The 26,276-nt window shown below is 40.6% G+C and overlaps 1 protein-coding gene across 1 annotated transcript in view; it reads right to left on the bottom strand.

Annotated features, from left to right (window-relative positions):
• Positions 1-26,276, bottom strand: part of STARD9 (StAR related lipid transfer domain containing 9) — a 123,971-nt gene that overhangs the window by 87,703 nt on the left and 9,992 nt on the right. The window contains exons 2-3 of the mRNA XM_054161524.1: positions 25,244-25,313; positions 21,747-21,863 (exon numbers count right to left, since the gene is read on the bottom strand). Coding sequence (XP_054017499.1) covers positions 21,747-21,863; positions 25,244-25,313 — 187 coding nt within the window. The remainder of the gene's footprint in view (positions 1-21,746; positions 21,864-25,243; positions 25,314-26,276) is intronic.

Raw genomic sequence — 26,276 nt, 5'->3', positions numbered from 1 at the left:
TGAAAACAGAAGCATAAAAACCCCAAACTCTTTAGACTTTTAATGGCACAAAAAAATGCCACAATGAAAGTTACTTGAACGTAAGCTTGGGTGGACTAGATGACCTGTAAAAATCCTTTCCAACCCTGTGCAATCTATGATTCAATGACAGTTTCATTTTTAAACTGATTTTTTTCCACTGTCCAAGCTCAGAACATTAAAAGCCCAAACAATAAAAGAAAAAGTAACTACTACAAATTTTCCCACTTCTTAAACAATAGAATTATTAGCAGCATATGTAAAAAAGGGACTTCAAATATCTTCTAATAATTTGTTTCCCTTTAAGTGTGCAAGAAAATGCAGTCCTACCTGCCAAGTTTGGAGCTGAAGAACCTGATTTTTTGCATGCATCAATCAGCAGCAGTTAAGCAAAGGAGTGGCTTACCATATTCTCTTATTCTGATGCACTGGTTGGCTCATCAAATTAAATCCTTTGTCCCAGGTTGAAAGTCAAACTCTAGTTTGGCTCTTAATACTTGAGTCAACTTTTAACCTGATTCTATAATACAGTGTTGATATATGTTTTGTTTTATAATTTGGGATATTAATCTAGCTGCAGCAAGTTTTTTTTTGCTAATAGAGCAATTCAGGACCTCTGGAAACAGCTCTTTCTGTAATGTTAGCAGAAGGTTTGCCACTTTAAAACAGAAGTCTATATTTAAAAGAAATTGTGTCCATAATTAGAGAAATTAGAAGATTTAAAGGATGCTTATTAGCAATACAGAGAAGTCACTTCTACTTTTGTCTTTCATTGGAAGAAGGAGGGAAAATAAACCCAAACCCCAACAAACCCAAAAAAACAAACACAAACCAATTACAACTACAAACACAAGCAAATTACTGCTAATTCCAGGCAGTATGCTTAGGACTGTATCTGTTTTAATCATTAGAAAGTATTTTTTTCTGTTGCTTGTTTGCTTAGAATAAAGACACAAGTACAGGCCTTCTGATAGGAAAATCTGGCCAGCTTTTAGAACATGTGTGACACTTGTTGCCAAAACAGCAGGCCAAGAAACAGCAATTCCATCAACCCTACTTGCATACAGCAGGTTTCATCCCACACCTAAAAGAAGTTTGGGCTATCTTCATTAAGCATGGTTCTCAAGGGAGGGATCTGCAATCACTATTCTCACAGGCACAGAGGACATGCACAGAATCAAAGAATGGTTTGGCTTGGAAGGGACCTTTAAAGGTCATCTAGCCCAACCTCCCGGAATGTGCAGGGAACACTAATACAACAATGATGTTTCCACCCTTTTCAGCAATGAGACTATTTTCACTCCTGTATTTTGAAAACACCTACCTGACTGCCCAAAGCACTAAACATGTAGCTGACTGCCACAAAAAGGTTGTGAAGGAAAAATTTACACATTAGTGTGAATTCAGATATCAGCTCAATGTTTATTGAGATTGAGAAGCAGCAGTCAAATCCCCAGGCGAGTTGCTTGATGGTGGTTCAACGCTTCAAAAGTTCTTGCAACATTACAATTTCATGGATTTTTTTTTAATCCACAAAAAAAACCCAGAATGCTGTCAACAGCATGTGCCAAAGAGTTGTTTTAAAAAAGATAAAAAGGTTTGGAGCTGTACAAGTTTCTCAGGAAAAGATGCTCTTTCCAAATTCATGTAGCTTTAGCAGTTTCCAGGAGAATACAAACAGGAGGTAGTTTAGGGTCACTTTTGAGTTCATGGAGAGAGCTCTTGTTAATATATTGGTGAGAATATGATGCCAACAAAGTTTGCCAGGACTAATGGTTGAATAAATTGTTCATTCCACTCTCTTGCAAGGTCAAGAATCCTCTGTTCATTCCCAGCTTGCAAGTACTGCGGGGCTGCATATTGACAGCCAGAGGTGCAATGAATAGTCACTGCACATCTAATCAGAAATGTTAAATTAAAGAGTCTACAGGGACTATCAGTTTCTTCTATTTTTGCCCTCCTAGTGACAGAAATCTCAGTGAATAGAATAGACCAGGTTGGAAGAGACCTTCAAGATCATCACATCCAACCCATCAACCAATCCAACCCACCTAAACAACTAACCCATGGCACCAAGCACCTCATCAAGTCTCCTCCTAAACACCTCCAGTGATGGTGACTCCACCACCTCCCTGGGCAGCACATTCCAATGGGCAATCACTCTCTCTGTACAGAGCTTCTTCTTAACATCCAGCCTAAACCTCCCCTGGAGCAGCCTAAGACTGTATCCTCTTGTTCTGGTACTGGCTGCCTGGGAGAAGAGACCAACCTCTGCCTGTCTACAACCTCCCTTCAGGTAGCTGTAGAGAGCAATAAGGTCACCCCTGAGTCTCCTCCTCCCCAGGCTAAGCAACCCCAGCTCCCTCAGCCTCTCCTCACAGGGCTTGTGTTCCAAACCCCTCACCAACTTTGTTGCCCTTCTCTGGACACCTTCCAGCAAGTCAACATCCTTCCTACTTCTTTGTATTGTCCTCTACCCCACTCACTTCACACCACAAAACTGAACCAAGCTTCATGTGACCATAGCTCAGTGCTTCATAGTGCAGTTTGCTTAACAAGACAGAAAGCAAAATTGCATATCTATAAAAAAAATAATTAAAAAATCTCAAAAGCAGATGTAAAATACCTTCAAGATCAACCAGCTCAATACTTCCATAATGCCAAAGATAACATCAATACATTTTCATAAAGGAAAGGATGCAGATCTGCTAACGATCATAAAACAAACTTGCATCCAACCCAGGGAATTCCCATGTCCCAATTAAGGTCAAATATTTCTGTGTCATTACAACCACAACAATAAACCAGATCTTTTTGGTAGCATCAAGATGAACAAAAACATTTTGGCAAACTGCCAACTCCCCCCCCCCTCCCCCCCCCCCCCCCAAATTATTCAGAATATTATGACAAGACATCTCCTGTGAGGACAATACTGGAGTTTCCCTCTTGGAAATGCTTTCTGGGATTAAATAAAGCAAGTCCTAAAAATATTCAGGTGAACACATATGATTGTCTAAGAAGCACAGCATCAATTTACCCATAAACTAATAAAATACAGTAAATAATTTAAAATAATTATATACATATATATATATTAAAATAAATGCAGAGGGTATATTTTTTCCTTTTCAAACAAGACAGAAGGAATGAATTTTATCAGTGTTTAAAGTGCTTCCATCACGAAGATGTGTTAAATTTTATTTCTCTTTAATTTTTGTGCTATGGTGGCACATTAAAGGAGGCAAGAAATGAGGAAGCAGCAAGTGGAGAACTAGGAGTTCCAAATGAGTGACTTCAAAAGGACTGAAATACAAGGCATTTATGTTTTTATACTAAGTTTAAATAACTATCCATCCTTCTATGAAAACTTTCCAGTGCATCAGTATAATACTTTTTATGGTGAATTATATTGCCAGTTCTATTCCAAAGTAAGTTTATTGCACTGAGCTATTTTAAATATACTCCCTCAGAAAAATGACAGATTTACACACAACCTGAGGATCTACTGAAATATGACAACCTAAATATCTGTATTTCTACTTCCACTATCCATTGACCTAACCAAGAATTCAGATTTTAGAGAATGTTGTTTCTGTTCCAGCAGCCTATGGAATATAAAGGCCACATGCCAAAGTTGCTGGGTGATTGTCAGACAACCATGCTGTTCAAGACAGCCATATATCTCCAAAGGAATTCATCTCAGCCTTCTCTCTTTACAGTGTGATGACTTACAGCAGAAACACTGGGTATTTCTTACACTCACCATCTGTATAGTCTGCTCTCCTCAAAACAAAAAAGGCCCCAGCATCTGCAAATTCTTTGTTTTTAGAACATGGCTGCCAGCTTTGATCAAAGCTACACAAACAGGTCAAAGCAGCACAGTGCTCTGTACAAACTGGAGCACTTAATGTGTAACACAATTTTTTTTTATCAGTTCCTCAACCATTTTTAATAAAAGAAAGTGATTTTCAAGTTAAGCTTTGGCTTTTTATTCTATGCACATAATTGTTTCCTCCAGATTTCCATTATCAATTAATTCCTCACCATGGGTCCTCTTCCTTACATTTATGCTTTTATTGTAAGCTATGCAACAAGGCAAAAAAAAAGTTAAAATTATGGCAAAATATTTTTCAAGTACATTATTTCATGTCATCACTTCAAATCATTATTTCATTATCATTATCATTAATTATTTCATTATTTCCAGATGCTTCCTTATTCACTATTTACCATCATCTTTAATGTATTGAAAGCACAATTCTAGCAAATCAATAATTTGGGTCTTCCCGTTTACAAGACCACAAAAACGCTGTTAATTTTTGTTGGGGGGAAAAAAGTAATACACATGAACTGCTTAGTTATTGGATGCTCAGCAAGCACAGCACAGATAACTTCTGTATGCCAATTCTGTAACCAAGTTTATACCATTTAAAATTCAGTAAGAAAATACTTCACAGGAACGTATTTCAGCCGAGTCTACTGAAAACACCCTCAGACTCCTACGTGGATTATTTCTCAGAATAAAGGTTTGTATCTCATGCTGCTTCGTTAATAACATTACACAGTTGCTAAGTGCACTGCAAATTTGAAAGTAAATTCTGTTGATGCTTCGGAAATAAAAGTGCTTATTTTAATTCAGCATATAGACTAGAATAGAATTAACCAGGTTGGAAGAGACCTTTGAAATCCTCGAGTCCAACTTATCATCCAACACCACCTAATCAACTAAACCATGCCACCAAGCACCCCATCCAGCCTCTTCCTAAACACCTCCAGTGATGGTGACTCCACCACCTCCCTGGGCAGCATGCTGCTGACTGTAATATATGTCTGAAGTCCAAAAATCTTTTATATTAAAAGCAGCTTTCAACTCATGTCATTCCTTCTCGAACAAAAAACTGGGAGGAGGGTAAATTCTCTGCAGGGGTACTTCATAATTTTCTGTGGTTTTCAAAGAGGTTAGGTAGATTACCTGCAAGCAGTACCTGTGAGAGAAATGGATGTCAAGACTTAATTGCAACCTGAGCTGGTGTAATTTTTTCTTATAGCTGGGTCTCAGAACAATAAAAGGAACTAGTGGATATTTTCTTTTCTTCACGTGACAAATTATCTCTGTGCCCTGCCTGGCCTCTTAGTTAATGGTCCTTAAACAAACATTTTTACTTTAAACAGCAGGCATTCATTACCTCAAATGTGCTATCATGTCTTATTTCTGTCTCATCTCTCTTCCTGCCTCCTGTTCCCATTTTCTTTAGGCAAAAAGGGGTCTGAGAAATACACCTCCATCTGTAGCAGCAGCAGCCAGAACTATTAGGAGGATGGAACAATACAGAAAGAAGGTAGAAAGAAAACTCTAGAAATGCTCAGAGCTCTCTGACATTGCACAAATACGCTAAAGAATGTGTCTTCAGGTTCTGGGGTGCGATGTCAGGTGCCCAAATCAGTGAATAAATGTGCAAAATGGTACAGTGCAGAAGGTGTTCTGGACAGAGCTAGCTCTAATGGTGAATCCATTTTTAAAATAAAAGCTGCAGGGACTCTATAAGGTTGACTCACAGACACAGAAAAGGGATTTATATTGAGTCTAGCCATAAGAGGGGCTCCAGATTCCTACAAACTGTGTCATCCCCAGAACACGCTGCTAGACAACATATTTAAAGTAAAAGCATTCTTGATGCATAGCATGGAGCACAGCCATTGAAACAAAGGGGCTATAGAGTCTGCAACAAAGTTCAGTCCCCATAATTAACCCTCCACTCCTAATGCCTCTGCTGGGAGCAGAGCCATTCAGGGAGCTCCCATCACAGCTTTAGGTCACAGACTCATAGAATGATAGGAGTTGGATGGACCTCTGGAGATCATCTAGTTCAATCCCCCAGCTAAAGCAGATTCACCCAGAAAAGGCTGCACAATTGGGTTTTGAATCTTTCTAGAGAAGGAGACTCCACCACCTCTCTGGGCAGCCTTCTCCAGTGAGTTAGTTGCTGGACTGTGCCTAGAAACTGTCAGGAGGACTACCAGCTACCCCAGCCCAGCCAGCACCAGAAACAACTAACAATGTAGCGATATAGATGACCAGTGCTCAGGGAATATTCCCTGGAACTACATGGAGCCACTTTACTTGTACAGTTACAGTCCCAGTTTCTAAGAGTAAAAAAAAGGCATCAACTCCAGACTAATAAAACGAGGAGCAAAAGATGACCTTCTAGTCTTTTTTGCTCTTCCAACTCAACAGGCCAATGACATTCAGTTGTAGAAAGCCATTTACATTCATAATAAATGGAATAGAAACAGATTGCATTCCATATACTGTAATAAGCAATAAATTTATGCAAATTACATGCAGTAGGAAGCAAGACAATAAAAGCATTGTGCGGTACCAGGAGACTCAAACACACAGAAATGACGTAAAGCAGGACAATGTGAAGAGCTGCAAGCAAATTTCCACAGTCCTCTGAAATCTCTGTGTTTTCAGACTAGAAGCATCCTTAAGGCTGTCACAATTCCTCTGAGTCTCTGATGAGTTTAAGTTAAAAATATTAAAAGCAACTTTAGCCTAGGCTTTAAATGATCTCATTCTCCATGTATAGAAATCAAGAAAGCTGCTGATTTTTTAAACATGAGCTGAAAATTCAGAGTCAGTTTCTTGGCTTAGAATTCTAAGGCACATTAAAAGTAACTAATAAGTATAACAATGTTAGCTGTCAAAAAAAATTAAAAAATAGAATAGAATAAACCAGGTTGGAAGAGACCTCCAAGATCATCGTGTCCAAGCTATCATCCAACACCACCTAATCAACTAAACCATGGAACCAAGCACCCTATCAAGTCTCCTCCTAAACACCTCCAATGGTGGTGACTCCACCACCTCCTTGGGCAGCCCATTCCAATGGGCAATCACTCTCTCTGTGTAGAACTTCTTCCTAATGTTCAGCCTAAACCTCCCCTGGTGCAGCCTGAGATTGTGTCCTCTTGTTCTGGTACTGGCTGCCTGGGAGAAGAGACCAACCTCCACCTGTCTACGACCTCCCTTCAGGTAGTTGTAGAGAGCAATAAGGTCTCCCCTGAGTTTCCTCCTCTCCAGGCTAAGCAACCCCAGCTCCCTCAGCCTCTCCTCACAGGGCTTGTGTTCCAAACCCCTCACCAACTTTGTTGCCCTTCTCTGGATGCGTTCCAGCAAGTCTACATCCTTCCTAAACTGAGGGGCCCAGAACTGGACACAGGACTCAAGGTGTGGCCTAACCAGTGCAGTGTACAGGGGCACAATGACCTCCCTGCTCCTGCTGGCCACACTGTTCCTGATGCCAGGCCAGGATGCCATTGGCCCTCCTGGCCGCCTGGGCACACTGCAGGCTCATGTTCAGCCTACCATCGACCAGTACCCCCAGGTCCCTCTCAGCCTGACTGCTCTCCAGCCACTCAGACCCCAGCCTGTAGCTCTGCATGGGGTTGCTGTGGCCAATGTGCAGAACCCGGCACTTGGATGTGTTAAACCACATGCTGTTGGACTCTGCCCATCTGTCCAGCCTGTTGAGGTCCCTCTGCAGAGCCTCTCTACCCTCCAGCAGATCAACTCCTGCCCCCAGCTTGGTGTCATCTGCAAGTTTACTGATGATGGAAAGGAACAATAGCCTCAGCTTGTGGACTAGAACATTTCCCAATCGTTACAGAAGTGAAGTGATTCTTTGCTTTAAAATGCTAAACTAGCTCCACCAAACCCATTCACTTGATTGTAATTTAAAAATATGTGCTGGAATCTCAGAAAACCTCACTGCTCCAGTGATAAATTCATACCAGTTCACTCTCTCTAGACCTTTAACATGATTCCACTTTTTATTTCTATTTTAAAGCAGCTATGAGATATGCCCTTGGTTCTAATAAAAATCAAATGGAATAGCACAAGAAAAAAAAAGAAGGAATTTAAAAGCAAGTAGGTTTCACACTTATTAAAAGGTCAGTGAATTCAGACACTCAAACACCTCAAAGGAGAACTTGTGTCCTATTAGGAAGGGGGTACAATATGCAACAACAGAGTCTATCTATTAGTCATTAGTGAACTACTCTGGCCATTGCTTTCAGCCATTAAGAAACAGGGTGCAGCTACGAGCATCAAAATAATAGAGACTGGAAAAGAAAACAGCTTTAGAGCACCATCACTTAACAGGGCGGCCTGAGTCACACACCATCACCAATAACACTGTATAAGGAGGTCCTGAAGATGATGTGCGAGATGGAGTGCAGAAGTCCAAAGCCCAGGCAAGGCGAGCCCAAGCATAAGGGTCACAACATTAACAGCTAAAGGAGCACTTTTCCATGGAATTTGTAGATGCACCTCTCCTAGTCCCACAGGGATATGGGTTTCAGAGGACAATACAAGGAAGTTATTTTGATCACAGTTCCAAGCAGTCAGGTTACATTTATAGGTCATGGCAAAACTGTTGTGGTCTTTTCTGTAAAGGCCATAGACAGCTCTGAGAGCTCTTGCTTCAAAAGACTGGGAATCATTGCACTGAGAGATCTTTGGCTTCTAAAATTCATCAGGAAACCTCATTCTTCCACAATGAGGATAACAAAAAGTATTACCCATGAAGCTTTCAACATTGATGTTCTAGCCAAAAAGAGCTTATCTAATCCTAATTATATGAGCAGTTGCTCAAATCCATTTTCAGCTATCATAACACAACACACTCAGCTAAATCTAACGTAAGGCAAGACATGTCTCTTTCTGTCAGAATACAGAATTAACCAGGTTGGAAAAGGCCTTCGAGATCATCAAGTCCAATGTACCACCCAACACCATCTAATCAACTAAAACATGGCACTAAGTGACTCATCCAGTCTCTTCCTAAAACACCTCCAGCAATGGTGACTTCACCACCTCCCCGAGCAGCCCATTCCAATGGCCAGTATCTCTTTCTGTGAAGAATTTCTTCCTAACATCCAGCCTAAACCTCCCCTGGTGCAGCTTGAGACTGGTTGTCCTCTCATTCTGTCACTGGTTGCCTGGGAGAAGAGACTGACCCCCACCTGTCTACAACCTCCCTTCAGGTAGTTGTAGACAACCATTCACCACCACTCTCTGGGCTTGGCCCGCCAGCCAGTTCCTAACCCAGCACAGAGTGCTCCAGTGCAAGCCACAGGCTGACAGCTTGGCCAGGAGTTTGCTGTGGGGAACAGTGTCAAAGGCCTTGCTGAAGTCCAGGTAGACTACATCCACAGCCTTCCCCACATCCACCAGGTGGGTCACCTCATCATAGAACAAGATCAGGTTGGTCAGGCAGGACCTGCCCCTCCTAAATCCATGCTGGCTGGGCCTGATCCCTTGGCCACCCTGTAAGTGCTGTGTGATTGCACTCAAGATGACGTGTTCCATAGTTTTGCCTGGCACTGAGGTGAGACTGACAGGCCTGGAATTCTCTGGCTCCTCCTTCCAGCCCTTCTTATGGATGGGGATCACACTGGCCAGCTTCCAGTGGGACCTCTCCAGTGAGCCAGGATGGTTGAAAAATGATGGAGAGCGGCTTGGCCAGCTCATCTGCCAGCTCTCTCAGTACACTAGGATGGATCCCATCCAGTCCCATGGGCCTGTGGGGATCCAAGTGGCTGAGCACCTTCTCTTTTGTTCTCATTCAAAGCAATTGGTTCTTTCCTGGATGTTGCTTTGCTGAAAACCAATTTAAACATAAATTAAAAGATGTTTTACTAAAAAAATCAATGAATCTGGTCAAAACTTGCAAAATATTTATGGTCTCAGAAAACTTAAACTACTAAAACAGAAGGCATAAAGCAGTCTTGCACCAGTAATTCGAGCTCATCTTAGTTTTAGTCATATCCCAAATGAAACAAAGTCCTAGGGGTGGGCAGTGATTTATCAAAACCACACATGAAGTGGTTTTGAAACTCTGTATAACTTCCCTGAAAGAACTGCAGAATCGTAGAATCACCTAAGCTGGAAAAGACCTTCAAGATCACCATGTCTAAGCATTAGCCCTGCGCTACCAAGTCTACCACTAAGCCATATCCCCAAGCACCACATCTACACAACTTTTTAAACACCAGCCTGCTTTAAATGGAATAAATAACTCCCTGCCATTTTCTTTCTCTGATGCTAACTAGAGAAGCCTCTCCTTGCTCACTGATATTAACATATTTGCCTCTGCAATAAGAATATTCTTTTTAATTAAAAATCTATACATATAAAGAAAGTTAGGTAAGATTAATCATTTTGGGGCTGTATCCTCACAGTTTCTTAGATTACTTAGAGGACACAGTCTCAGGCTGCACCAGGGGAGGTTTAGGCTGGAGGTTAGGAGGAAGTTCTACACAGAGAGAGTGATTGCCCATTGGAATGGGATGCCCGAGGAGGTGGTGGGGTCGCCATCGCTGGGGGTGTTCAGGAGGAGACTTGACGGGATGCTTGGTTGCATGGTTTAGTTGATTAGGTGGTGTTGGATGATAGGTTGGACACAATGATCTTGAAGGTCTCTTCCAACCTGGTTTATTCTATTCTACTTTTTCAGACCTAATACTTTAAATGTAGGTCTGTCATGTGGGATAAGGTACATGTTCTCTAGTGACTGACTCTCTTCCTAAGAAAATCTGCCAACATTACTGTAAAGGCACACAGCACCCATGTACATACATCCATACAATCCATGTGTACACTCTTACATATATCTGTGTGCAGGAGAGGGAACTCAGAAAACATTTTTAATAACAGTAGAGAAGATGATGAGACCTGTCTTAATGGATGTAATCTGAAATAAGTCAATCCTTACAGGCACAAAAGAACAAGCAAGCAAACCCCAGCTCTAGGAAAGCATTAGTTACTGTTCAGCATCTTGGGAATATAACCTGTCCAATAAGGATTGGTTCAAATGGTTCATTCCAAAACTTATTGATCAACTATTTTTTAGTGACAGTCTGCTAAGACACACATCTTGCATCATCTCCCCTGCTTCAGAGGTGAGAATACCCTGACATTACGACACTGAAGACATAAAGAGTGAGAACCAATCCATAATAGCATGTACCTCTGTGAGTGATAAACCCTAAGCTGATGATGAGAATTTTGATTTTGATGTGCTGAGGTTATCATAAATGTTTCCAGACTGAATTAACTTGTTTCACCTTCATGCACTCTTACGCAATTTAGATGCACTGACAGAATCTGCTTTAGCAGAAAAGCCACAACTGCACAAAGATGTTAATTTTGCTTTTCACATGTGAGCTCTCAAGGGCAGAGTTTTTGTTGATTAAAAACAACACAGAATTTGGAGTCAGCGTGCAGGTGCTCAGATCCAGCCAAAAGGATGACTCATTCAGATTGTGATCAAGGCCACACACACACACACACCTCTCTCTAGGGCATATCATCTTAGCTAACAGAAAAATATAAAAGTTAACTACTAGGGGAGATAAAGAAAGCAAGCACACATCTATAAAAAAGAGAAGAGCTGGGTTTTGATATAAGTGAACAACTGCTGTCATACCAAACACTTGAATAAACAATAATACAGAACACATGCATATTATCTAGGTTTTTCAGGTTTTAGCTAGTTACACATGCAAGGCCAGTCTCAGGGCTGCAGCACATTAGAAACATGGCACATTTTCATAAAGAAGCAAAATGACTGTGTTGAACTTCATCATAGCTACTACAATAAATGCATTTCACTACTCAGTGCCAGCACAGACCAGCCCAACAAAATCCTTCATCAAACAAAACCCCAAACCCATAAAATACACCCCACTCCCCCCACCTGGCCCAGCCTCCTACCAAAAGTCTATCAGCATTCTTCCACACAGAGACTACAGAACTCACAGACCAATATGATCTTGAGACTTGAAATTCAGACTAATTTTTCATTGATTTCAGTTGCCTAAAGACCAGCGTAACTGCAGTTATTCATAAAATATTGCTAAAATCAGAGAAAACCCCTTCTAAAACCGATCTTGGATCAACCTTGGAAGCAACATGAATATGACCTTCCATTTATGAATATGACCTTCCATTCTGTCCAGCCATGCTGTGGAAATACTTGTATATGAACAAGGGAACTTGTTTTGTTTGGGGTTTTTTTTAGGTTTACAGAATACAGAACTAACCAGGTTGGAAAAGACCTTTGAGATCATCAAGGCCAACCTACCACCCAACACCATCTCATCAACTAAACCATGGCACTAAGTGCCTCATCCAGTCTCTTTTTAAACACTTCCAGTGATGGTGACTCCACCACCTCCCTGGGCAGCACATTCCAATGACCACTCACTCTTTCTGTGAAGAACTTCTTATAGCAACCTATTAGGAAAAACCCTATTGCAGTAGGTTTCCCCCCCAAATTTCCCTCTACAAAAACAAAGAAGAAAGAATAAGGAATAGTCCTCACATGAAAAGAAGAAGAAGAAAAAAAAAAAAGAATATTACTGCTTTATGAGCATGGAGAAAAGTCTGTGGTGTGATTACACAGAGGAATTTAAACAGTGAATGTTCGTCTGCAAGTAATAAAGTATCACAGTAAAACTAAGGTTGGAAGAGACCTTGTGGAACATCGAGTCCAACCTGTCTCCACAGACCTCATGACTAGACCATGGCACCAAGTGCCACGTCCAATCTCCTCTTGAACACCTCCAGGGATGGCGACTCCACCAACTCCCTGGGCAGCCCATTCCAATGATCAATGACTCTCTTGGTGAAGAACTTTCTCCTCACCTCCAGCCTAAACTTCCCCTGGCACAGCTTGAGACTGTGTCCTCTTGTTCTGGTGCTGGTTGCCTGGGAGAAGAGACCAACCCCTTCCTGGCTACAACCACCTTTCAGGTAGTTGTAGAGGGCAATGAGGTCACCCCTGAGCCTCCTCTTCTCCAGGCTAAACAATCCCAGCTCCCTCAGCCTCTCCTCATAGGGCTTGTGCTCAAGGCCTCTCCCCAGCCTTGTTGCCCTTCTCTGGACACGTTCAAGTGTCTTGATGTCCTTCTTAAACTGAGGGGCCCAGAACTGGACACAGTGCTCAAGGTGCAGCCTAACCAATGCGGAGTACAGGGGCACAATGACCTCCCTGCTCCTGCTGGCCACACTATTCCTAATGCAGGCCAGGATGCCCTTGGCCTTCTTGGACACCTGGGCACACTGCTGGCTCATGTACAATCAACATCTGCATGCAGCTCACCTCTATAAGAGTTTTATTGGGTTTTGTTTGTTTGTTTGTTTAAATCTCCATCATTATAAATTAAGTCTAAACAAAATCACCATCATCCTTCCAAATGATCATATACCAGCAAGTTGCTTTGGAAAGCTTGCAGGACACCAGTGTCCAGTTTTTTGTTTTACTTGTAAGACAGGCAAAAATCACAAGGTTTATAGAACTAACACAGAGTGTGAATGTGCAAGTTCACTGCAACATGCACAAAAGGCAGCCAAAAGAACTTGTTATTCTCTTTTTCTTCTAAGCTGCTGGATGCTCTTAGAGATCCTTTCAAAATTATTTAGCAAATTGTACTGCCTGCCCAATGTAAAGAATGTGCTCTGTGTATCCAGTAAGCAATGGTCAGTGCTTATGTGGGAAACAGGATGAGTGTGTATGAACACTAACAGTTGAAAAATATCTCATTTCATTCTTTGTGAAATGGTTTATTATTTCCTTTAATTTCTTACCAATATTCAGCTTAATTATTTCTCATGTACTCCTGTTTAGGCTTCATATTTGAAATGTATTTGCATTAAATTATAGTTGCATGTAAATGTATGTGACTGTATTTCTCTCAGGTATCTCAATGCCTCAGTTATTTAAAACTAATTTTTGTCATTACAAAATACAATGGTTTTAATGTTATGCACAGTAAACTGAAAGTGAACCTGATTTGGTTTTGTCTTCCAATGAACCTCGTTTTGAAACTTGCAATTATTCAGAATAAATCCCAGAGGAGGTTTTTCTTTCCAAAGATATCTTGGTATAGCCAGAAGGAATGACCTTATTCCATCATGAACTGAACACAGTAGTTGTGTTGCTGGCAGAAGGTATATAGTATCATAGTATCAGTCAGGGTTGGAAGGGACCACAAGGATCATTTAGTTCCAGCCCCCCTGCCATGGGCAGGGACACCTCACACTAGATCAGGCTGGCCAGAGCCTCATCCAGCCTGGGCTTAAACACCTCCAGGGACGGCGCCTCAACCACCTCCCTGGACAACCCATTCCAGGGCTTCACCACTCTCATGATGAAGAACTTCCTCCTCATGTCCAGTCTGAATCTCCCCACCTCCAGCTTCATTCCATTCCCCCTAGTCCTATCACTACCTGACATCCTGAGAAGTCCCTCCCCAGCCTTCTTGTAGGCCCCCTTCAGATACTGGAAGGCCACAATTAGGTCACCTCAGAGCCTTCTCTTCTCCAGACTGAACAGCCCCAACTCTTTCAGTCTGTCCTCATAGGAGAGGTGCTCCAGCCCTCTGATCATCCTTGTGGCCCTTCTCTGGACACATTCCAGCACGTCCATATCTCTCTTGTAATAGGGGCTCCAGAACTGAACACAGTACTCCAGGTGGGGTCTCACCAGAGCTGAGTAGAGGGGGAGAATCACCTCCCTTGACCTGCTGGCCACACTTCTCTTGCTGCAGCCCAGGATCTGATTGGCTTTCTGGGCTGCAAGTCCACACTGAGAGCTCATGTTGAGCTTCTTATCCACCAGCACCCCCAAGTCTCTCTCCTCAGGGCTGCTTTCCAGCCAGTCACTGCCCAGCCTGGATTTGTGCCTGGGATTGCCTCGACCCAGATGCAAGACCCTGCCCTTGGTCTTGTTGAACCTCATGAGGTTGGCTTGTGCACTATATGGTGGTTTCTTTCCCTCCATCATAGTCCATTACATACTGATCCAATTATTGTACAAAAAGCCTCTTTCTTACAGCATGCTCTCCTTTCACTTCTGTATCATGCTGGGTTGAGGGGGGGGGGGAAAAAAATCCTGTGTATGGAATGCTTACTGCTTTTCAAATATTTCATGCAAAAATGCCATTTACACCCACTGTCTCTGCCTCTCCCTCCTTGTGCTCCAAGACAGGGCAGGGAGAAGAGAGAGAGATGGAGAGTGCAAACCAAAAGATTTTTCAAAAGATTTAACTTAGAGCTTTGTTATGTCAGAAGTTTCAGAATTAAGCACACATGTCAGATAACAGATTTGGAATTTGCCTTGAGAATTCACAGGATAAAAACTTGCATTTCACAGGGAATGTGAGGAGGTGTGGAAGTGTTACAAACTCAGCTTAGAAAGGAAAGGTCTCTCAGTTAAAAGTTCTTCAGAAGTGTGACTACATATTTAAAAACAAAAGAGGAGCAAGGACAGTGGTGTAGCTTGATGAAGAGTTGGAAAGTGTGTTGCAATGTTTTGCTTCCAAACAATACTGTTGTGTAACTTTCCTAAACTTTTCCAACACACACATGAAACAACCAAACAAAACCCTCCAAAATAAAACCCCAACGATCCCGGTGCCATATTGGAGATCCTGAATATTAAAACAAACATGTCTGTTTCTTGTTCTATTTGCTTTTCAGTTGCACTCTGACAAGGAGGGAAGAAAATCATCTATCCATCTAGCCTGTTCCGAATTGGAAGTAGTGTAAAACCCAACTATAATGGGAAGCCAAATGTGATAAAAAGCAATTATTGTACTTTTAAGGCAAATAAGAAATGAATATGCTTCAAATAAGAAGTTAAATCTGTTTACATGAGTGATGTGAAGCTCACTCACATGGGCCATCAGTAACCTCTATTTCTGCCTCCAAAACACAGAATAAAACTCAGTCTTCCCAAAGAATTTATTTGTAAACAAAGATAGACATAATTGCTGTGTTTGAACAGAAATGAGTTGTTCCTAAGTTCACATTTGCAACAGACAAAGAGAACCTGTCTCACTTGTTACATAAAGTTCAGAAATAAACTATCTTTAATTTAATACATTGTCTTGCTTTTGATCAGCCTTGCCAAACCCTCAGGGGTTCAAATGCACAGTGGAAGTGCACCAGGAAAAGAACCACAGTTACTCTTTCACTTACATTAATAAGCCAGTGCTGAAGAATAGAGGGGCAGGAGGTGAGAACATCAAGAAATTAGCAGCAGTTACTGACATTTGCAATTAGATTTGTTTTCATGTCTTTACTACTTGCTCACTGTAAAGCCACCCAACTTTAAGATGTTACTTTTCACACGTGACACATCACAGCGCAACCTCTACATACGAGGAAATCCACACAAAATCTTGAAATCAAGTGTTGTTTCCCCCCCCTTCTTTATGGGCAGCCACTTGTCATCAGAGACAATGTAATCTTTTGGGGAAAAGGATGCCAAAGTATATCACTCAGCTGTTTACAGGCATCTCTGTGCGCTCTCAAGTTTCTCACATTTACCTCAAAGACAGTCACCTTTTTATTTGGCCATGGCTTTTTTGGTTGAGTGCTTTTAGTATTGTGTTTTAGAAGGTCCAATGAGGGTCACAGTGTTACTGAAAACAATATTCAGAGGGACAACGAAGGAATATTCACACTTGCATAAACCTAATTTACTATGCCAAAGCTAAATAAAATCCTTACCAAGTCAAGCCCAGATGCATGAAATTCCTTGACTAATATGAATATAATTGATTAATATTTTTCTTCAAAGCCTGAGGTAAAAATTCTGAAGTCTATGTTAGTATTTCCCATATAAACACTGTAATCTCCATTTAACTGATGTACTGAGGTTCAATACCTAAGCGTGATATACACAAAAAGTGTTTGAGGAAAAACCCAGTTGGAGATTTGAAACCAGTGCAAATTGGGCACTCCAACACCTTTGTGGATTTCACTGTCTCTACCATTCAAAGCTTGTTAGTCATGTGATGTATTCCCCTTATCAAAAGGAACAGATTGCTACACATCAGCTATCTATGGCAACTGCTGTGTGCAAATAACTTGCCTGTACATCCTGTGGGTCAGTCTGCCCACCATGCTTACTGTGCATGCACAATAACCGGATGGGTAGGATGGCTGGAGGGAAGCTGAAGTCTGAAGCTGTAACAACCAGCTACAAGAATACTTAATGCTTGCCTATCTTCCTGTGGCCCTTCTAAGAAAACCCTTCAGATTTTAACTGTGCTTGCATTAAATCAAGCTGATGTATTTTTGTCAACAAGATTTAAATGGGTAACATTTTAAATATTTTCCTTTGCCTAGTGGAGCTAAAACAGACTTAAGGAAAGATTAATTGAGAGCTATTTTAGGTTTTACAAAGGAAACTCTAGAGACTGAAACAGACTGCTCTACACCAGACAAAAATCTAAGTAAGTTTAAATTTAGATGCTTGTTTGTGGGACAACCAAAGTGCTTTTAAAGCACCAACATATTAACTGTTGTATTCAACTAACACAATGAATCTGTCTGCAAGAATAGGAAATATAGGCCTAAATATCATTACAATATAATAATCACACAGTATTTTTACTGCAAATGGATAGATGTAATGAAAGTATGTCAAAGAATTATCCCGTAGGTATACAACAGCAAGTGTGATGGATTTCCAACACTGTCTTTGGAAAACAATCCTGAGTTACACAGAGGTTCCCAAAGGTATCTGTGGAGGAAAAAGGTGGGCAAGGAAGCAACAATAGTCACTCGCACAGTATGTCCCCCTACACTAAAGGTTTTCTATAGTACCAGATTTACCTCTTAAAACCCCTTTAATACAAGAATACATGATAAAACTACCTCAAAGTATGCAAGTGGTAAAGTCTAGGTTCAGGCACCAAGCAAGCCTCCCTCTATGAGGTTAAACTAACTGCAGCAACATAGCTCAGAGGAAAAATCCAGTTTGTCCCCAAAATGGCAGGAAAAGGAACATCACACCAGAAGCATTAGAGTTTCTTGTGGGGTTTTCTAGGGTGGGGTTTCTTTGGTTGGTTGGGTTTTGGTTTTCTCTTTTGCATTTAGTTTTGGGTTTGTTTTTTTTGCTTTTGTTGCTGCTGTTGTAGTTTTTTTGGTTGGTTGGTTTTGCTTTTTTGTTGTTGTTGTTGGGTTTTGTTGTTTGGCTTGATTTGGTTCTTTAAGACTATTTTGACAGTGATGGTTTGGAAATGCATTCTGTTATCAATGACTACAGAAAACAAGTGTAACAAACTACAAAGTCAGAATCAGAATCATGACCTTTTCCTTTTAAATGCCCATAATCCCAATAGAATAGAACAAACCAGGCTGGAAGAGACCTTCGAGATCTTCAAGTCCAACCCATCATCCAACACCACCTAATCAACTAAACCATGGCACCAAGCACCCCATCAAGTCTCCTCCTAAACACCCCCAGTGATGGCAACTCCACCACTTCCCCCAGGCAGCCCATTCCAATGGGCAATCACTCTCTCTATGAAGAATTTCTTCCTAACATCCAGTCTAAACCTCCCCTGGCTCAGCTTGAGACCATGTCCTCTTGTTCTGAATTTCCTGTTGTTTCTCATTTCATATGTTGCCCATCAAACGGTCTGTCCCTGTTCTGATATATTTATTTGTTATCTGTTATTTCTTTGAGCCCAAACCATTTTTTGGACACTAAGTTTCTTTTAGCTGTACTTGGATTTAGAGTATGTTTCCTTGTTTTCTTCCTTTAGTGGCTGGCAGCTCTTGTTGATTTAGCCAGCAACTCTTAGGGTATTCCTTGATTCCTCTATTCTCTTTATGCCCAGTTAAATCACATAGTAGGAAAAAAAAAAAAGAAAATTAAAAGAGAAAGTAAAGTCCCCTTTGGAAAGAATTGTGCATCTGTGAGAGCAGATGAAAAATCTCAGCTCAAATATTTAAGTATTTGGCCGCCCAGCCAGAGAAAACAAACGCAAGAGGCCAAATGATCTCAAGATTGGCCATCTGAAAAAACAGAGAATAGAATAGAATAGACCAGAGCAGGTTGGAAGAGACCTTCAAGATCATCATGTCCAACCTATCAACTAATCCAACACCACCTAATCAACTAAACCATGCAACAAAGCACCCCATCAAGTCTCCTCCTGAACACCTCCAATGATGGGGACTCCACCTCTTCCCCGGGCAGCCCATTCCAATGGGCAATCGCTCTCTCTGTGTAGAACTTCTTCCTTCCAGAGGTCACATTGAAACTTGATATTCAGCTTATTTGGAAAATGAACAGAATAATTGCACAGCTGAACTATTTTCCAAAACCTTACATTTTGTGAAGAATTTATGTAACTTGTAAAGGAAGACTAAGAATTCAGAACACTACTATTTGACTTCCAAATTAAGCTTATGAACACTGTATAGCTTTGTATTTTACCACAGGTAGAATAGAGGGGAAAAAATGGAACTCTGTCTCATATTTACTTCCTCAGATGTTTTAAATGCAATGCACAGGATTGGAACATGAAGAATGTTAACCTCTGGAAGGAATGGCAAGTAGTATTCAGATAAGCACATTCGTATCTCTAAAACCATATTTTTTACTCAACACTAAAATTTGCAGCTGTCTGACTATTGTTTCATTGACACAGAATCCTTAATAACTGAAGAGGTTGTTAGGACTTGGGTTTTATACATCCAGAGGACAAAAAAGATAATTTACTAAAAGACAGCATTCTACAAAAATGAACCTGAAGGCAGATAATTTAATCTGCTTTTCATCCTCAACCAATACACCCATCACATATGATAACAGTTGGCAGCACATCTTCAAAGAAAAATTAATTCAAGGTCATCTTATGAAAGCAAGCTTTTACTGGATGACAGTGTTACCGAACCCCTTCTGGCTGCTGATAGCATCATTGCTGGAAGGAAGCTCAGAAACTTCAAGCTCAGCACCGAAGTAATCATCCAAAACATGGAATTAGTACAATAAGCCTCATTCATACAGTGCAAGGGGGCAGACAAATGCACAAAAGCATGGTAAGACTGTAGTATTCCAGTAGCCTTCTTCCTAAAGACTTCTAATGTATATTTCACTGGTTCTAAAACCACCAACACTGGTAAAAAGCCCAAGAAATTCACTCATGACTCCAGGCCTTGAAAAGCACGAGTCCATCTTTAAGTTTTCCATAATTCATGAAAGACACCTGCCCAATGGTTACATGAAGCAATGCTGGATGCTCCGTCAGCCAGCATCAGGCATCCTTCAATAAGGAAACTGCAGCCTGTGACTGACTTTTCTCTGGCCAGAGAGTTCATGTTTTCCCCCCCTCAATGTTTTTATTGGATAAAACTGATAACACTCACCACAGTGTCTGAAGTGCCCACTTAGCCCCAGCAAGGAAGCTGCTCTGTTTATACTGAATTTTACATTCTTTTCCAATTGCACTTGTATTTAATAACAACAAGGACAAAAATTTACACTTTGTAGCCAATATTTATATTTTCCATTTGGCAGCTATGATAATTTTTTGAACCAAGCAGAGATAAGGCTGACTTGGCAGACTGCATTTATCAACCCTGCATCTGCTAAACCTTTTCAGCTAGAAAAATCAACTGTGTTGTTAACAGTTCTAATAAGAATGCTTCTAAGTGTACCATGAAACAAAGAATATAAAACAAAAATAAGTAAACCAGTTTGGGGGTGGGAGAAGGAACCCAAACAGTCCAGTATTTAAAAATCTGTTATTTGTAACCCTTAAATAGAAGTTTCTAAAGTACATAGCACTAAATAAAGACAACTTCATTTTTTAAACATTAAATACACGTTCCATGTTCCTACAACATCTTCCACACTATTGAACCTAGAAGAAAATGAACCAAAGTCAAAGAATGCCACCTATAGCTCTGAGTAGTTGCCAAAGTGGGTAGTTTTTCCAAGTAGTAACTCCCAGAGGCAAAAATAAACCTGTGCTCACCCCTACCAGAAATACAAATTTCATAGCGCTATCTCAGTCTTCAGTGACACTTTCTGTGAAAACCAACAAAATTATACAGGTTGAAATACCAGGAATGATTGCACTGATAGCAGACAAAACCTGAGTGGCACAATTCTAAAGACAAAACAGAGGTGAAAGCTTTTTTTAATTCCAACATGTGATTATATACATGCAGTATGAAATTTTTTAATAGCTTAGATGTTTATTTATTTATAGTAGATTTAATATTTCCTATTTTATTAACAAAAATTTGTAAGCACATCCTATTTTATAGCGAATCCTACAATCTTCTTTCTTAAATCAAACCTTGGATCTTCAATCTAAGAAAAGCTTAAATTATGAGACACTTAAGATGCTTTATCAAGGAAAAATCCTCAGAATACAGTATAAGCAAAATATGTACCTATTATTTTAAAATATGATTACTGTTGATTCTTTCAGCATAATCACCTCAACACTCTGCCTTTCAATTCAGAGCTTTCTCCCTCTCAAAAACTGATGCCCTACAAAACAAACAAACAAAAAAACCCCCCAAAAAAAACAACACACCACACCAAAAACCAACCCAAAAAACCTCATTACTAAGCTGTTGTCCTCAGATCTTCACAATTCATGATTACTATCCAAGTTAATATACCTAGTGAAGGCACACTTTAGTTGACAAACAAGAGTACTGCAGTCCTACAGCACCTAGTTAAGGTGAAAGGACTGAGTACCTGGTGTTACAAAACAAAGAAAAAGACTGGGACAGAAATGAAAACAAAGTTTCATGTATCCTACACTCCAAACTCTTCCTGTAGCTGTGATTATAAAGGATAAAACAGGATGGGAACAACAACACAAAGAACAGCATCACTTACCATTTCTTGAGATGCATACTTTGGATCTTCAGGATCAACTGACCAGTAGCAGTAATCAAAGCTGAATGCCACAGTCTTTTCTCTCGAGTCCCAAGTGCTATCAGGCCTACTGTCAACCTGACAACAGAAATAAAAAGACAGAAAGACCAATTCACTTTGAAGCTGGCCAAAAAGTAAGCACTTTAAAACTTACAGGAAGTCTATCAAGGATATGTACTGTGGAAAAGGAATGGCAAATAGTTTATCCTTTATATTCAATCTCCTTTGATGCTTAGAATGAGGTAGAGACATCCATGACAGAACTGCTGAGGCATTTTTTCCTGAAGGATTCATTACAGCTAAGGTTCTCCAGGCCTATTACAGTAAACATTATTTAGTTAATCTTTGCAACATCTACGTATCAGCAGGAAACCTCTACAACTGTTTTGATATTTCTGTCATTCTTCTGTTTCAGTGAGAATTGTATCACAGAAATGTGCCCCAACTCAGAAAACAAAAGTGATTTTTTCACTGCATAGTTGGAAATGCAGGTCTCTGCCTCCATTTCCCCTTTGCTTCAGCATGATTGCAAGCTAATGCTCCTGTCACTGGGACTGCACGCTATGAATCTAACCATCATGGGTTAAAAACAATGGCAGTGAAGGCTTTCAACCATAGTAATCAGAAACAGTGACTGAAATGAAGGGAATTGTGTAAGTCTTTCTGTATAATCTTGCCCAAGTGATTTATAATAAAACAGGTAAGCTTATGAACAAGGAAATACCCATTGCTCTATTCACAGGAGAGCAATGAGTCAAAACATTACACAAAATGAACACGATCCACATGCAATTTTGAGTTAATTGGCAACTCTGTCGTAACCTTTACATTTGCCATAACCTAAGCAGACAAAAAAAGGCTCATTATAATCTGGTCCCTAAACAAACTGCTTCACTAATGGTGCCAAAAACCTAGGGGTGGCAAGTGCTGCCTACCTAATTAGCAGATAAAGGACACTGTGAGCACTGAACTCTGTCACCAGCTGCGTGGTTTACATGGAAAAGTAATTTACAGGCCCACCTGACAGTCTTGTGCTTTTGGGGTGTCTTTAAACCTAGAAAGCACTAAGAGAAAGGGGACAGGAATAATTTAAAACTCTCTCTGAAGCAAAAAAACGTTTCATGTATTTTAAACCCCACATGACTCTCAACTTGTCACACTGAATGAAGTACTTTAGTCAGAATGAGCGTTTTAATGAGCCTGTTTGTCATTTTCAGGAATGACAGCATGTTGTAATTCAGAGATTTTTATTCAACTACTTCTTGTTACCATAGGCTTTCTGAAGATAAACCCCTGAAAACTAGCTTGAAGCACAGCAACAAGTAACAATAAACACAAAACTACAACTAAATACCCCTCCAGCTGAGGAAAGGCAGCCCCTGGTTAGAGAACTGATCACCCTTCTGGTGAGGAAACAGGTTTGAACAACCAAGCGCACCTACCCCAGATACAACGATGAGAACATTAATTTACACACTAACTCGGGTCCCTCAAAGGCTGTCTAAATACAGTTTATGCATAAAACAAACTCACCCCCTCACACTCACCAAGTAGGGAACCTTAAGAGAGAAAACACCCACAAGCCAGCCCTTGCAGCTCCAAATAACCTGGGCCTGCCGTGCCACTTCCACAGGACGCCAGGGCAGTGCACAGCTCCTCTTCAAACAAATAAACCAACCCCCCCATCCCCCCCCCGCCCCCCCTCTAGGCCTAACAAGGCTCAGCTGGAGCCACTTAGGCAGCTGAATGACCAAGGCCTCCACCTGTGGAGGGAGGCTCCCCCACAGGTGATGGAGTGAGGTGGTGTCGGGGAGAGGCCCAAACACCTCCTGAGGACCTTGTCGGGGAGAGGCCCAAATACCTCCACCAGGAACAGGTGGTGCCACAGCTGGAAGAGAAGTGGCTCTGAGAGTTTTGTCACACAAGGAACTGGGGAAAATAATTTCAGACAGCAATGGGAGTCCCAGATTCTGCAAAACACAGCCTTTGAAAAAGAAATATACAGAACACAAGCAATGTTTTACATCCATGAGACCTCTCACAGAGTCATCCCTAATAAGGGTTCCTCACTTGGAGTGCAAAAATGCCAGTCCACACACTGAGTTGTCTTTATTTCTGCTCTGCAGAACAGGGTGACAGGCATCTAAAACCAGCCAACACATCCAACACTGCCATGCACACAATATTTATAATGAGCATGATACACTTGACTGGTTAGTCATATTTCCCTGTCTATCCTACAAAATACACATGCATGATCAAAATATTTTAGCATTTTGGGGAAGTTTAGGGAGGTTCCCTAACTAGCATGATCATTTTTCCCCTGTGGGTGTGTATTTTAGCATTATAATTACACAAAGTTACTTGGGCAACCTCTCTGCTTGTCCTTGGACCAGAAGTTATTTATTTTGTTAACTTATGTCTAAATCAGCAACAGCAAAATAACACAAGATATTCATTTCACACCCTCTTCAAGGCTAGGTGCTCACTGTGATGCCTCCACCATGTTTCAGTCAAAATTTCTTCACAAATGTTTAGCCTTGATCTTTTAAAATCAATGCCAGTAATATTTTTCCCTCTTCTTCCTTTAAAAAGAAGTCCTTGTAATCAACAAAAAAAAATAACTATAATGGAAAAGGTAAATAGCTCAAATCCTCTCATTCAATTTTTGGCAAGGCTTCTCTTCAAAACCTAATGTGTTATTACCCTTGAACCAGCAATCTGCTATAACCAGGTCACTCGCAGATACAAAGCAAAAGGAGACAAGAAATAGAAAATGCATTCATCTTCTAGGATCCCCACAGTAATCTCATGGTTCATTGATTTGCCTTTTGAGCAGAAACATGTTTGACAACACAAAATTGCTTTGCTCCCATTCTATTAATTCAGCGAAGGGTTGTGGCAGCTTTAAGTAGTTCAAGAGTCTAAACCAGAGGTCTGGTTCCCATGCACACTGGATCCAGAGCTCTCGTGGAGGATGACAGCTACATTCAATTTATTCTTACAGCTCTTGGTCTTTTACCAAGGCCTGAAGCATAGCTGAACACATTTAGCTCCATTTCATGCAAGGCAGTTGCACTCTTGAGTGCAAACATGAGAGCAGGAGAGATGCAGGGAAATAAATCATCCAGGTCTTAGCAGCAGTAAGATAAGCACAGAATCTTAAACAATTTACTAACAGCTTTGAATGATGGCATGCAGCCAGACTGCAGGAGTTTTGACACACACAAAATACACAAAACCCAACACTTGTTTCATTCCCTTGTCCAAAACAAGAACAACCAATAAAACACCACAAACCAACTCCAAAACAAAACAGTCCTCCCACATGGTTTTGCTGCAATTATTCTAGAGCTGTGCTGGTTTAAAGTTTTCCCTTAATAGTTCTATTGGGAAGATCCAATAGCCAAGCAAACACAGAAAAGTATCAGGGTAGTGGGATGTTTACAAAAGCATACCTTTATATTTCTGACTTTTGCTACTTTGTCTTCAACTTCTACAATCACTCTTCCTCCTTCTGCACTCTCTCTGAAATAGAACACATGTATAATATGAAAACACAGAATGGTGCATGTCAAATCTGTAAACCTCATGTTTACTGAAAAAAAACCTGCAAATAAGAGCTTATAAACCATTTACTTTTCCTTATAAAATACTCTGTGAGATGAAGCAGCATTTGCAGATTTGCAGACAGGTATCTCAGTAGTGAGAGGGGAGAAAAAAAACAGGATTGTGGTGACTAGACACTTTCCACGTGCTTGTCCTAAATACTTTGTTAAGATTTTACTACTAATGGAAAGTTGTTGTTTTAAATTACATTTATGTGGAGCACTGGTAGGCTGGCTATGCTTTGTGGATTACAGATCCACATCACAGACTCGAACCACAAGCATCATCAGGTCACACCATCTGATTTTTACCCCATAACCCAAAGTGTTTGTGGTAGTCCTCAAAAAAGTACTCATCACAAAACCAAAACTGTCCTGAAATGTAAATGGATGAGATTGTTTCCTCAGTGCAAAAGCCCATGCATTCATATACACTGTCTAAAATTACCACTGAAGACAGCTATGAGTGGCTACTACAGCCAACTTCCACTTCCAAAATGAGTCATATTAGGAAAGAACAAAAAAAAGGCTGTGGCCACAGGAAAAAAACAACCAACTTATTCCTGGGACAATGGCATGACAGCAACTTGAAGTTAAGGACATTCTTAGGTGTGTTGATTCACATCCCTCTCAATAAACATCATGCATTTTTCTTTATACATAGCAAGAGAAATATGAGGAAAAAGAGGTCTGAGGCTTTAACAGCAGAAAAATAAATGAACACTTTGCTACTGAGAAGCTAAAACCAGGGGATTTTATTATCCTTCATGTTTCTTCTATATTCCTTTTTGCACTCTGACAAATCTTGTAGGCTGCAGTTCTACCACAAACTTATTTTAATGAAGCCTCATGCCTTCACCAAGCTGGAAGAAATTGTGCAGTT

Source organism: Dryobates pubescens, chromosome 5, assembly GCF_014839835.1.
Source record: "Dryobates pubescens isolate bDryPub1 chromosome 5, bDryPub1.pri, whole genome shotgun sequence".
NCBI classification, from domain to species: domain Eukaryota; kingdom Metazoa; phylum Chordata; class Aves; order Piciformes; family Picidae; genus Dryobates; species Dryobates pubescens.
Note: the sequence above shows the minus strand (reverse complement) of the source record. Positions and strands in the feature narration are given on the sequence as shown.